Raw genomic sequence first — 12,729 nt, forward strand, 5'->3', positions numbered from 1 at the left:
GTGACACACAAGTGCTAGTCGGCCACACTGTATGACAGATGTATTGCTTTTCTCACCATGTCATCCACTATCTGATATTCCGATTCTCAAATATGTGCAAGTGAGTGTTTTGTCAATTAAAAACCTATGTAATGACCTTGATCTTAATATGTAATGTGAATTCATCCATTTGTCCCAAAATACATGTGGCCGGTGAACTAGAGTGAGTGAGATTTATAGTTACTTACACAATGTATATCTGATATGAATAAACGTCAGCAAATTATATTTGAATGAATTGTTATTGCTGCTTCCATAGACATCAGTGTATATTTCATTGGCTGTTGCGTCACGACACATGACACCACAGGATATCGAGTCGGCCGACAGCTCCAGATATTTAGCATGCTAGATATTTGTCTGGCGTCTGCGAGGTGTCGGCAACGCATCAGCGAGCCTCTTTGATGCATCGTTGGGTAGTTCATACATAAAGATTGGCGAGCGCCGATCACCCGCTGATTTTCCCCCGATCACAGCCTGACCTGTCGGCGAGCTCGTTAACTTGCAAATCGGGCTTAAAATCCTGCAGTGTAAACTTGGCATAAGGGTCGCTATTAATCAAAAGGTCACTGAGCTGCGGACATTCAAAAAGACTCTACAAACTTTAAAAATGAACAGTCTGCATCATATACCTGTTGGTGGATTTTCCTGTTCTGGGCTTATGTTTTGTTGTGTGTTCATTAGTTTTCTAATTTTGCACAACTTAAACATTTTTCTCTTTAAATTAAAACTGTTTTAATAAAGTTTTAATGTTTTAACTGTTTTACTTCTTTTTTTTGCTAACTGCACCGTTTAACATTTAAGGCTTAAGCATGCCATGTGCATTGCATTGCAAGTGTGTAAGTACACATTCATGACCTATATTTAAAAATGTGTAAGAAATTAATGAAAGCATGTTTATTACATTTGTTTATTTTACATTAATGCAAAATATTCATATACCTACTATAACAACATAACATTTATTCAAAATATATGACACAATGTTTTTATATATGCCATTTATATATTCCATATACATTTATCAAAAATATATTGTGTATATATATATATTTCATTTTAAATGTAAAATATATACTAAGACTATATAAAAACATATTAGGGACATATATATATGTCACATGTAAGCAATATGCTATACATATATGTGTAATTTGTATATTGAACATTTATACAAAGAAATATGTCATGTATATTGATAATTATATATGTAACATATATATATATATATATATACACATATATATATATATATATATATAAAGACTGTTTTATACATACATAAACATATATTTATATGGGCTAGTTTTATATGTCAATATATGAATTTGTTCCGTTTTCGAATAGGTTTTATATATGGGCAGATATATGTCCATATATGTTTTCACTTTATATGTGGATATATTTCATATATGTATGTATATTACATTTCCGTATGGGATGTTATTTAATTGTGAGTTTGCCAAGCAGTTTTTGAGATTTCAGGATTTCCCCAAATAGATAGGACTTGGTCTTGGATGCCCGAAATAGCTGGCCGGAGGCGTTGAAAATAAGGCCGCCGAGTGAATAGACTTTCTTTGAAAGGGACTTTGGTGTTAACTACATAATGTCCATAGTTATAAGAGTTTGCAGCAGCATATTGGGATTCAGCGCAACATAGGAACTCAGAATTCTGAGAATCTTGAGAAAGTATTGAAAAGTAGTCCCTTGTCTACTCCTCTCACCCCGTAACTTCAGTTCTTTCAATAAATCCGTGGCCTCCAACAAAGTAAGCTGATTTGCCATCAGTGCACGCTTTTTTGATCAGAGGCAACAACTTCTGTCTGCAATCTCTGTCCTCCTTCGTCAGATCCTCCTTAAAGTGCATGCCTTGATTCCGGAGAAACTCGCTGCCTTTAGCCGTCTTCCATACTGCATGTCTAAATCTCCTGGCAGTGAACCGAATAATTGTTGCTCGGGGCCTGTCTCATTAGCACGTTTGGTTCCCAGTCGGTGAGCGACATCTATAGCATCTGGTAGTTTCGCTGCTTCATGTGGTAGCACTTCTTGGCACACGCGGATATTCTCACACATTCTCTTTAATTGTCTCTGCCAGTCCATGGAGCCAGAGGTTTCAGCGCCTATCATACCATTCTAAATCCATCACCTGACTCATACACATCCTGGTTGTTTGTTCGCCCCTGTCCAGTTGTTTCTCCATGTAAAGCATTTTGCTTTTTAATTCTTTTATTTCTGTATAGGCGGTTTGCCCCATCGTTTCCAAGGTATCACTTCTTGTATTGATAAGATTAGCAGCGTTGTTACGATTTCCAGCATTAACTTTGATGAATGTTGTTGTTTTTTGCAAGTGGAGGTTTTCTTGGAGTTACAGGGTATGGTGGAAATTCATCTTCTTCCAGATGCTTGTCCTGTATCATCCCGCTTCCGTAGTCATGGCCGTCAATAACAGGCACACATGAATCAGGTTTCCCTGAGTCACTAGCTCTTTTTTGTGCAGATTTAGCACAGCATCTTCTTATCACAAACTAAAAATGTGCATTTCCGCCATCTATTTTTCATCATGCATATTGCGGCTTTACAGTTCACTGAGAAGAGGTCTGATGATTAAATGTAGGTTGGGGTTGATATTTCACATGAATCCACTGTAATTTATGCAAACATAATATTAAAACGCTGTCTGCATCAAAGGCTTAAAGCACATACAGGTGAATTATAGCATTTTTAAATTATCCTGCTTTATCGCAAGTAGTTTCAGTGTAGCTAGATACTTTTTGATAGTAACTTGTAGTGTAACAAACTACTTTTTCAGAAGGGTAGCTTGCCTGTATTTTAACTAGCTTGTCAAACTACAGTTTCAGAGTAGCTTCCATGGACGACAACACATGGAACACACACAAAAAAAAAAAAAAAAAAAAGACTGACTCCACCTTTAATTTTAACGCTGTGAGTTGCAGTTTGACAGCTGAAATGTTCTGGTCAGCTGTGATGCCTCCGGACCGGATGACATTTGACTCATGAAGCAGGAACATTGCACAATTAGACCTTCTTGACTCTTAAATGTTTGCCTCAATTAACCTTTTACTTTTCTAGTCTTTTAGTTTAAACAAACCTTTTGTAACGATGTATGCAGGATATCCCAAGAAGGCAGAGGAATCAGGTATCAAAAAAGCTTTAATTCAAATCAAAGGCAGGCAAATTAACAGTTTAAACACATTTAAACACAACAGAGACTGGACAAAGAGTGCAGTAAAGAGTGGAGGTTAAATAATAGGCAGAAACAAGATGATTAATGATGAACAGCTGATACTACTAAACTAATGATGAAGGTAACCACGGAAACAAAGTACTGGCGGGAAACTGAACAAAGTAGCACAGGAACGAATCAAAATGCAAACTGAAAGTCCAAACACATAACATTACCTCCCCCTCCCGGAAGGCGCGTCCTCGCGCCTAATAAAATTTCCTTGGGAGGAGCTATAGGCTTCTGGGCTGGAGCGGACTCTGGAGCGGGCCCGTGGGCCGGAGTGGACTCTGGAGCGGGCCCGTGAGCCGGAGCGGACTCTGGAGAGGGCCCATGGTGCCGGAGCGGACTCTGGAGCGTGCTCGGGGCCTGGAGTGGACTCTGCGACTGGAACCATCACTGGACACTGGTCAGGGGCTGGAGCCATCATTTGACTCTGGTCAGGGGCTGAAGCCATCACTCGACTCTGGTCAGGGGCTGGTGCAGACACTGGAGCAGATTCAGGGGCTAGCGAAGACACTGGAGCAGATTCAGGGGCTGGAGAAGACACTGGAGCAGACCAAGGGGCTGGAACCAGCTCTAGGCTCCAGGACATCATACTCATACTCCACCAAAATGCCTAAGGGCACAAGTGTGGTGGCCATAATGGCAGAGGGCTTAGGAGTGGCGGCGGCCATCTTGACCAAGGGCTCAGGCGTGGCAGCGGCCATCTTGGGACGAGGCTCAGGAGTGGCGGCCATCTTGGGACGAGGCTCTGGGATGGTGGCCATCTTAATCACTGGACTGAGGACTTGGGGAAGTGCCGGAGGACAGAAATGGATGGATACATTGGAGGGGTATGTGGAGGAAACCGGCGTAGGGTGAGCTGGTGAGGCCATGTGTGTCTTCGATGGGGCTGGATGAGGAAGATACTTTTCTTTAACTTCTTCAGCTTCATAATTACAATCGTTTAAATAGAGAATAAGATTAATTGACTCAACTAGAGAGAAATAACAAGCAGGTCCGCTATAACGAATTGTATCCTCATCCAGACCCATACGAAAACACACTATGAGAGAAGCGTCAGGCCAGCTCACCTGATGGGAAAGCTCAAGGAACTCCTCCACATTTCCGGCGCATGCTATGCTGTGACGACACAGCTCTGTCGTCTTGTTTGTCATCTCGTTTGTCATGTTTTTGTTTTTTGTTTAATGAGATACGCAAAATGCTGGATTTGATTAGATTACTGCGATTGTATTGTTACTTCTGTGGTTTCTAAACAACTGCGGGGCCTTACATTCAGGAATTAGCGGCTTTGTACCACTTACCTATAGCCGGCATTAGCTTCTCCAGCTCCGCTCTTCCTCTATTTGCCTCCAGAAGCCGACAGTCAACCTACCTCCAGAACTTTGACCAAGAAAATGGGGTAGGAGAGGTGGGGTGCGTACCAGGTTGAGGAGGCGTCCTTTTAGACCCCCTCTCCCTTTCATTCTGCTGGCTAATGTTCACTCTCTCAGGAACAAAATGGATCTGCTGCATGCTAAATGCCGTCTGGAGCGGACCTTCAGAGATGCATGTATCGTCGCCCTGACAGAAACCTGGCTCGATGGGACCACCCCTGATTCAGAGGTCAGTCTCGATCACTTTACCATACTACAAGCTGACAGGACACGCAAGTCTGGAAAGAATAAGGGTGGTGGTGTCTGCATCTTCGTTAACAAGCGATGGTGTGTTAACATCAAAAAACACCTTTCAATCTGTACACCTGATGTAGAGCTATTGACTCTGTCTCTGCGGCCGTATTATCTCCAGAGGGAATTCCCATGCGTGGTGATCAGCTGTGTTTACATCCCCCCTAGTGCTAACACCAGGATAGCAGCGGATCTATTAGCCAAGGATGCTAGCTCTATGATGGCTAAATATCCTGATGCCCCGCTGTTTATTTTGGGGGTTTTTAACAACTGTAAACTGGGCAGCGTTATGCCATCGCTGCACCAGTATGTGAATATTCATACGAGGAGGCATAACACCTTGGATTTATGTTATGGGAACATTTCTGATGTGTTTACCGCTCAGGCACAGCCTCCACTCGGCTACTACGACCACAATGTTGTCGTTCTGTTGCCACACTACAGATCAGAGCTGAAACGTGCTAAGCCAACCATACATAGCGCCTCCATCTGGTCGGAGGATGCCATGGCAAAGCTGCAAGGTTCTCTAGCGTGTACAGACTGGGAGATTTTTTAGGGAGACTTGGAGCATAAGGTTTCAGTTATCATGGATTACATTAAATTCTGCATTTCATCTACTATACCTACCAGAACATTTAAAAAAAAAAAAAAATTCCCAACCCTGGATCACGTCTCATATTAAAAGTTGCATGAAAGAAAAACTTAAGGCTTTCCAGCAGGGGGACTGGAACATTGTCAATATACTAAATTAAGAATGACATAACAAGAGCTAAACTCAGATACAAGGACAAGATCAAGCAAGAATTCAGCAGTATGAATACTAAACAAGCGTTTCAGAAAATCAAGATTCTTACTGGTCAAGCATCTAGCACAGGGCATTATGCAACATCTGACCCGGCTACCTTTGCTGACTCTCTGAATTCCTTTTATACCCGTTTTGACAGACATGACCATTCTGCCCTCTGTGAAGAGCTGCTCAGTGCCCTGCCACCAGTTGTTCCATCCGAGCCCCCATTTACAGTGGAGGATGTACGCCAGCAATTGAGCAGGTGTAAAGTGGGCAAGGCACCGGGTCCAGATGGCATTCTGGCCAGGGTGCTGAAATCGTGTGCTATGGAGCTGTCCCAGATCCTTTTTACCATCTACTGGGACTCCCTCAGGGGGGCACACATTCCTACAATCTGGAAAACCATTCCGGTTCCCAAGAAGCCCCGTCCATCCGAGCTAAACCATTATCGACCCGTCGCACTTACTTCAATAATAATGAAGCATGGAAAAGCTAATTCTCTACACCATCCTTCCAGCAGTCAGACCTCTGCTGGACCCCTACCAGTTCACCTACAGGGCCAGGCGGGGAACAGAGGATGCCGTGGCATGTCTCCGCCATCCCCTTCTACAAAATCTGGAATCACCTGGCACCTTTGCATCCATCCTGTTCATCGATTTCAGCTCAGCTTTTAATACAATACAAAGGCATCAACTGATTAAAAAGCTCCAATTTCTTAACCTATCTCCACTTCTCATCCACTGGATTTACAACTTTCTCAGTAATAGACTACAGGCCGTTAGAGTGGGCTCAGTCACCTCCTCAATTATAGTCACTAACACTGGAGCCCCCCAGGGGTGTGTGCTCAGCCCCTTTCTCTACACCCTGTATACAAACGATTGTACTAGCTCATCATCTGTCACCACATATTTTAAATATTCAGACGATACTGCCATTTTGGCCTTACTCACAGACAATAACTCCATTACGGCTTACCATCAGTCTGTCATTCACTTTACTAAGTGGTGCTCCGAAAATAGTCTGGAACTGAACGTGGGCAAGACCAAGGTGTTATAATTTTTACACCCACTCACATATTCTAGATTTGGCCCCCATCATCATACATGACAAAACAGTGGAACGTGTCAATCATTTTAAATATCTTGGACTCACATTAGATAATAAACTCACCTTCGAACAACATATCACAGATATATATAAACGTTCCCAACAAAGACTCCACATTCTCCGCAAGCTCCATGCCCTTTCTGTCACTCCACATCTTCTGTTACTGTTGTACACTAGCATCATCCAATCCATCCTCCTCTACTGTTCCCCTTGTTACTTCCACATGCTCTCCATCACCAATAGAAATAAGCTCACTAAGGTCACACGCACAGCATCCAAAATTATCAGTTTACCCATTACGGATCTCTCTCTTCTCAACAGCAAAGCTGTCACACGCATGGCTTGGACAGTCAGCAGAGACTCGGACCACCCTCTCCATATTTACATTTCTCTGCTGCCCTCAGGCCGCAGATACAGAACTTTAAGGTGGAGGCGAGCACGCTTCAGTAAAAGCTTTGTCCCTTCTGCCATTGCTGCTTTAAATAATCTGTAATCCGAACACTTCTTGCATGCGCTGTTTTTTTTTTTTTTTTCTAATGTCGTTATTGTCTGTATTTTTGTGTATTGACAGAGTCTGTGAAAGCAAATTTCCCTTGGGGGACAATAAAGGTCTGTCTGTCTGTCTGTCTGTCTATCTATCTATCTATCTATCTATCTATCTATCTATCACATACCTCACCAAAGGCCTACCATTCTGCCGTAAGCCCCAAAGATGGTCCTCAGCCAGGATCATGTTTTTCGGTCCAGTCTTCTGTAACAATGTATGCAGGATATCCCAAGAAGGCAGAGGAATCAGGTATCAAAAACTCAATAAGCTTTAATTCAAATCAAAGGCAGGCAAATTAACAGTGCAAACACATCTAAACAAAAACAGAGACTGGACATAGAGTGCAGGGAAGAGTAGAGGTAAAATAATAAACAGAAATGAGATGATTAATGATGAACTACTAAACTAATGATAAAGGTAACCATGGAAACAAAGTACTGGTGGGAAACTGAACAAAGGAGCACAGGAACGAATCAAAATGCAAACTGAAAGTCCAAACACGTGACACCTTTATTTTCATGATATCATTGTATAATTTTAAATAACTGTCCAAAAGAGTTGCCACCTCTCATTAATTAATGTTTTCATCAAATTAACACATGGGTAATTTCATACCATACCTGACACAAGATCTGAGTTATATTGTCTACTGCACTGAATACCACCTTTTACTTCACAATTTTTACAAAATTACATCCAAGGTCAGAAGGCCCTACAAGTAAGGAAAACATATGTAATCATTAAGAGGATAACTTGTGATCTTGTCTAGTTGTGTTCTGGTACGGTCAGTAAAGCATCCTCTGGATCTCTGTCCACATCCACATTCTGAAATATCAAAAGAAGATGATCAGTATAACACAAATTCACATCTCAAACAAAGACAGGAAATTCTGAAAAATAGAAGATAAAATATATGGTTAATGTTTGTGAAATCATGCACTTCTCTAATAACAAAGAATGTACACAAATACTGTACATTCAGTAAAGATTTAATGTACACACTTTCTCCCTTTCATAATAATAAGAGTGCACCGTCTTTCTATATATAAAGTCTTTGGTATGGCAGTCATGCCAGGATGCTTTTTTATTTGATCTTATATACACGTCACGAACACACTTTAACCACTAATAGTGTGTTAAAATAAAATGAACATCTGTAATTATATAGAAAGTGAAAGTGAACTCGCATGTTCCTTCAAAAATACAGCGTGCATGACATTAACTACGCAAAGAAGAACATGGATGGAAAGAGGCTATTTGGGTGGGAGTGAAAACGTAAAAAAATTGTAATGCAGAGGTGAAAAGTGTGAAAAATTACATTGCAAATTGGGTATTTAACAAATAGAATTAATAAAATATTGGTGATTATTCCTGTAACAGACAGGGAAAGAGTAGTGATGGAGATGGCGTCAGTAATTTCACTGCCATTCACAAATTCTCTCCTTTGACCTCATGGGATAGTAAAGTGTCCATTGTATGCGCACTTCAGAATCTCACCGGAAATAGTAGGTCTTCCAGTTAGTTTTCGCTTACTCCTTTATGAATACTGTTAATTCGGATATACTTCTTTTGCCACACACTGTTTTTTGTTTATTTGTATGTTGTTTTTGATTTTAGTATGCCATTTCGGATGCAGCCAGTCTCTGGAGTCGCAGGCTAATGCTGCGTTCCACTCCAGACCTCGGTGAGTTCCAGGCAATCAGACATCACGTTCACATGTTGACCACAGTGATGTCGCCACGACACAACAAGACTTTTCGTGTCAATTTCGTGACAAAAACAGAGTAAAAACAACATAAAATTGCTTTGAAAACAGCTGACGAGTAGAGTAAAAAATGAAGAGTAAAAAAGTCAGACCAGTGATCTGCGAAACCAAAGTGGATTCCAATAAAGTGGATGTATTTACAATACTGCTGCTTTTACATGAAAAAGATTTAATGAACATGCTATATATCTATAATAAAACTCAGCCAAGTAAGATCAGTATCTTTTCTATCGATTAATAGACATGAGTTCTGTAATATGAATAAAATCTGAATTCCCGATTCTGACTGGCTTTAAGGTGTGCATTAAAGCCGTCAAATGCACAGATAGTGCCAGTTGTCACAGACACGCCAGGCTCCAACACCATCCAATCACAGCGCACTCCATCACCAGAATACTGATCACACGCACCTGCACCTCATCAGCACAAAAGACACACACACGCACTCACCGTTGTCATCCAGGATCGTCATCTCTACAAACCACAAAGGACAGTATCACTTAACTATCACTCATCATTCACTCCAACTTCATCCATTTACTCACCTGCTGCACTGTTCTCTCTGCTGTGTGTCAATAAACACCATTATCTGTTACCTGCCGTCTCCGACCCTTCTGTATGTAACAGAAGACCGGACCAAGACCGTTTGACACCAGCATGAGCCACCCGGACCCATTTCAAGAGCTCGTTGACGCTTTGCGCCGAGCACTCACCAATCCACCACCGTCACAGCCAGCGATCACCTCCGTCAACACTGCCGCCACTTCTTCACCGTCTGTGTACGCCAGCCCCATGGCCAAACCGGCGCCCTTCTCTGGTTCGGCGGAGGATTGCAACGGATTTCTCCTGCAATGTTCGCTGGTCCTGGAGATGCAACCGCACTTATTTCCCACCGACCACTCCAAGGTAGCCTTTATTATTTCACAGTTGAATGGAAAAGAACTTCAGTGGGCCGATTCTATCTGGTCCCAAAATAATCCTGTCACCCAGTCATATTCCAGTTTCGTCGCTCATTTCAAGGAAGTCTTTGGAAGGCCCACCTGGGATTCATCTATTGGTGAGAAATTGTATAATTTGAAACAAGGCACAATGACTGTGGATGAATATGCTCTTAAATTCAGAACCCTCGCTGCCACGAGTGGATGGAATGAGCAAGCTCTGTTGACAACATATCGTCAAGGATTGGACCCTCGAGTGCGGTTGCATCTCGCTGCATACGAGGATACCATCGGGCTAGAATGCTTCATCCAACTCTCAATACGCTTCGCCACTTGTATGCAGTCGTGTCTCAAAGAGCACCAGGGCCAGCCACTGTTCAACACCTCCCTCTGCCGACCAGAATCCGTCAGCCCTCCAGAACCAGCCCACGAGCCCATGCAACTGGATAACTCTAGACTCCGAAAGGCAGAGGCGGCTGACCCAGAATCTGTGCCTCTATTGTGGTTCTCCTGGGCATGTAATTTCCACATGCCCAATTCGTCCTCCTCGTCCCATGGTGAGTGCCATCATTCCCCCTATAAATAAGATGAAGCCACTCACTACTGTTGTAAACCTTACTGCTGCTGATGTTTCTATTGCACTCCTCGATTCTGGGTCAGCAGGCAACTTCATCTCCAGTGCCCTCTGCTGTCAGCTCAAGCTCAAGATCTCAGCTACGCCGTCTACCTACCAGGTCCACTCAGTAACGGGGAAACCCTTCAGAAGAAGACGTGTACGTAGGAGTGTCGGTCCCATCCAACTGCAAGTGGGAATTCTTCACGTGGAGAAACTACATCTGCTGGTTCTGGAGGAGTCCACCGCTGACGTGATCTTAGGGAGCCCCTGGTTGGAGCAGCACAACCCAGTCATCTCACGGAAGACCGGCGTGATCCTGAAGTGGGGCGACACCTGTTTCACAAACTGCTTCTCTGAGTTTCCAGTGCCATCCTCTCCTCCTTCTGAACATCTCTCTGTCTGTGCTACATCCATCGAAAGCCCAGTTGAACAACGTTCAGTGGATATACCATCGTGTTACGCCCCCTTCAGCGATGTCTTCTGCCCCAGAAGAGCTTCCAAGCTGCCTCCACACCGGCCATGGGACTGTGCCATCGATCTGCTTCCAGGTGAGTCAGTGCCCAGGGGTAAAATCTATCCCCTGTCCATTCTGGAGGAGAAGGCCATGGAGGATTACATCAAGGAGGCTCTGGCGCAAGGTTACATCCATCCGTCTACTTCCCCTGCTGCATCTAGCTTCTTCTTCGTGGCAAAAAAGGACGGAGGCTTGCGGCCATGCATTGACTACCGGGCTTTAAACAACTTCACAGTCAAGTTTAGATACCCTCTTCCTCTCGTCCCAGCTGCGCTAGAACATCTCTGTGGTGCCACTGTCTTCACCAAGTTGGACCTCCGCAGCGTGTATAACCTCATCCGGATACGTGAGGGGGACGAGTGGAAGACCGCCTTCGTGACCCCTACTGGACACTATGAATATCTCGTTATGCCGTATGGCCTGGTCAACGCCCCCTCCGTATTCCAGGACTTCATATATGAGGTGCTCCGGGAGTTCCTCCACAAGTTCATCTTGGTCTACATCAATGACATCTTGATATACTCCCGGAGCATGGCCGAACATCGCCACCACGTTGCGGAGGTCCTGCAACGCCTGAGGGAGTTCCAACTCTGCCTGAAAGCAGAAAAGTGCTCTTTCCATCAGCCCTCAGTGCAGTTCCTTGGATACAACATCGACAGCAGTGGCATCCGGATGGACGAGAGGAAGGTGGATGCCATCAGGAACTGGCCATCACCCTCTACTGTAAAGGAACTTCAACGTTTTCTAAGCTTTGCCAGCTTCTATCGATGCTTCATCCAGAACTACAGCTCCATCACCAGCCCACTTACAAGCCTCCTCCGAAATAAGCCCAAGTCTCTGTCCTGGACACCAGCTGCCACAGAAGCTTTCGACATCTTGAAAGAAGCCTTCACTACCGCTCCTCTCCTCGTCCATCCCGACCCCGACAAGCCCTTCGTCGTGGAGGTTGATGCCTCCACCACAGGTGTAGGAGTAGTCCTGTCACAGCAGCAGGGGAATCCAAGTAGACTCCATCCATGTGCCTTCTTCTCCCGCAAGCTCAACCCGGCGGAGGTAAATTATGACATCGGCAACAGGGAACTTCTCACCATCAAGTTGGCCCTGGAAGAGTGGAGGCATTGGTTGGAGGGAGCTAAACATCCCTTCTTGGTGCTTACTGACCACAAGAACCTTGAGTATCTGCGAGTGGCCAAAAGGTTTAATCCAAGACAAGCACGCTGGGCGTTATTCTTCACCCGCTTCAACTTCACAATCTCCTACCGTCCCGGCTCCAGAAATGTCAAGGCAGATGCCTTATCACGTCTATTTGCTCCTGAGGAGAATCCTGAGGAACCTGAAGCCATCCTTCCAGAGAAACTCATCGTCAGTCCCATCACCAGACCTTACCCTCCTCCAATGCCTCCACCAACACTCCGCCGGGTTGCCCGCCAGGCTTGCAGTACATCACCAGAACACGGCGCACTCCACTCATTCACTCTGCCCACACGTCATTAGGCACTGGCCAC

General features: G+C 44.0%; 1 protein-coding gene across 7 annotated transcripts in view; it reads right to left on the reverse strand.

The window, feature by feature from the left end:
• Positions 1 to 12,729, reverse strand: part of LOC127505170 (6-phosphofructo-2-kinase/fructose-2,6-bisphosphatase-like) — a 128,088-nt gene that overhangs the window by 18,138 nt on the left and 97,221 nt on the right. For 3 of the 7 annotated variants that reach the window (XR_007927626.1, XM_051880549.1, XM_051880546.1), the window contains one exon: positions 7,884 to 8,216. The exons of the other annotated variants lie outside the window; for them this stretch is intronic. Coding sequence is in view for 2 of the 3 variants with exons in the window: in XM_051880549.1 (XP_051736509.1) it covers positions 8,157 to 8,216 (60 nt within the window). In the remaining variant the exon portion in view is untranslated. Of the gene's footprint in view, positions 1 to 7,883; positions 8,217 to 12,729 lie in introns of those variants that run through there. 7 annotated transcript variants of the gene reach the window in all.

Source organism: Ctenopharyngodon idella, chromosome 22, assembly GCF_019924925.1.
Source record: "Ctenopharyngodon idella isolate HZGC_01 chromosome 22, HZGC01, whole genome shotgun sequence".
In the NCBI taxonomy this organism is placed as follows: Eukaryota; Metazoa; Chordata; class Actinopteri; order Cypriniformes; family Xenocyprididae; genus Ctenopharyngodon; species Ctenopharyngodon idella.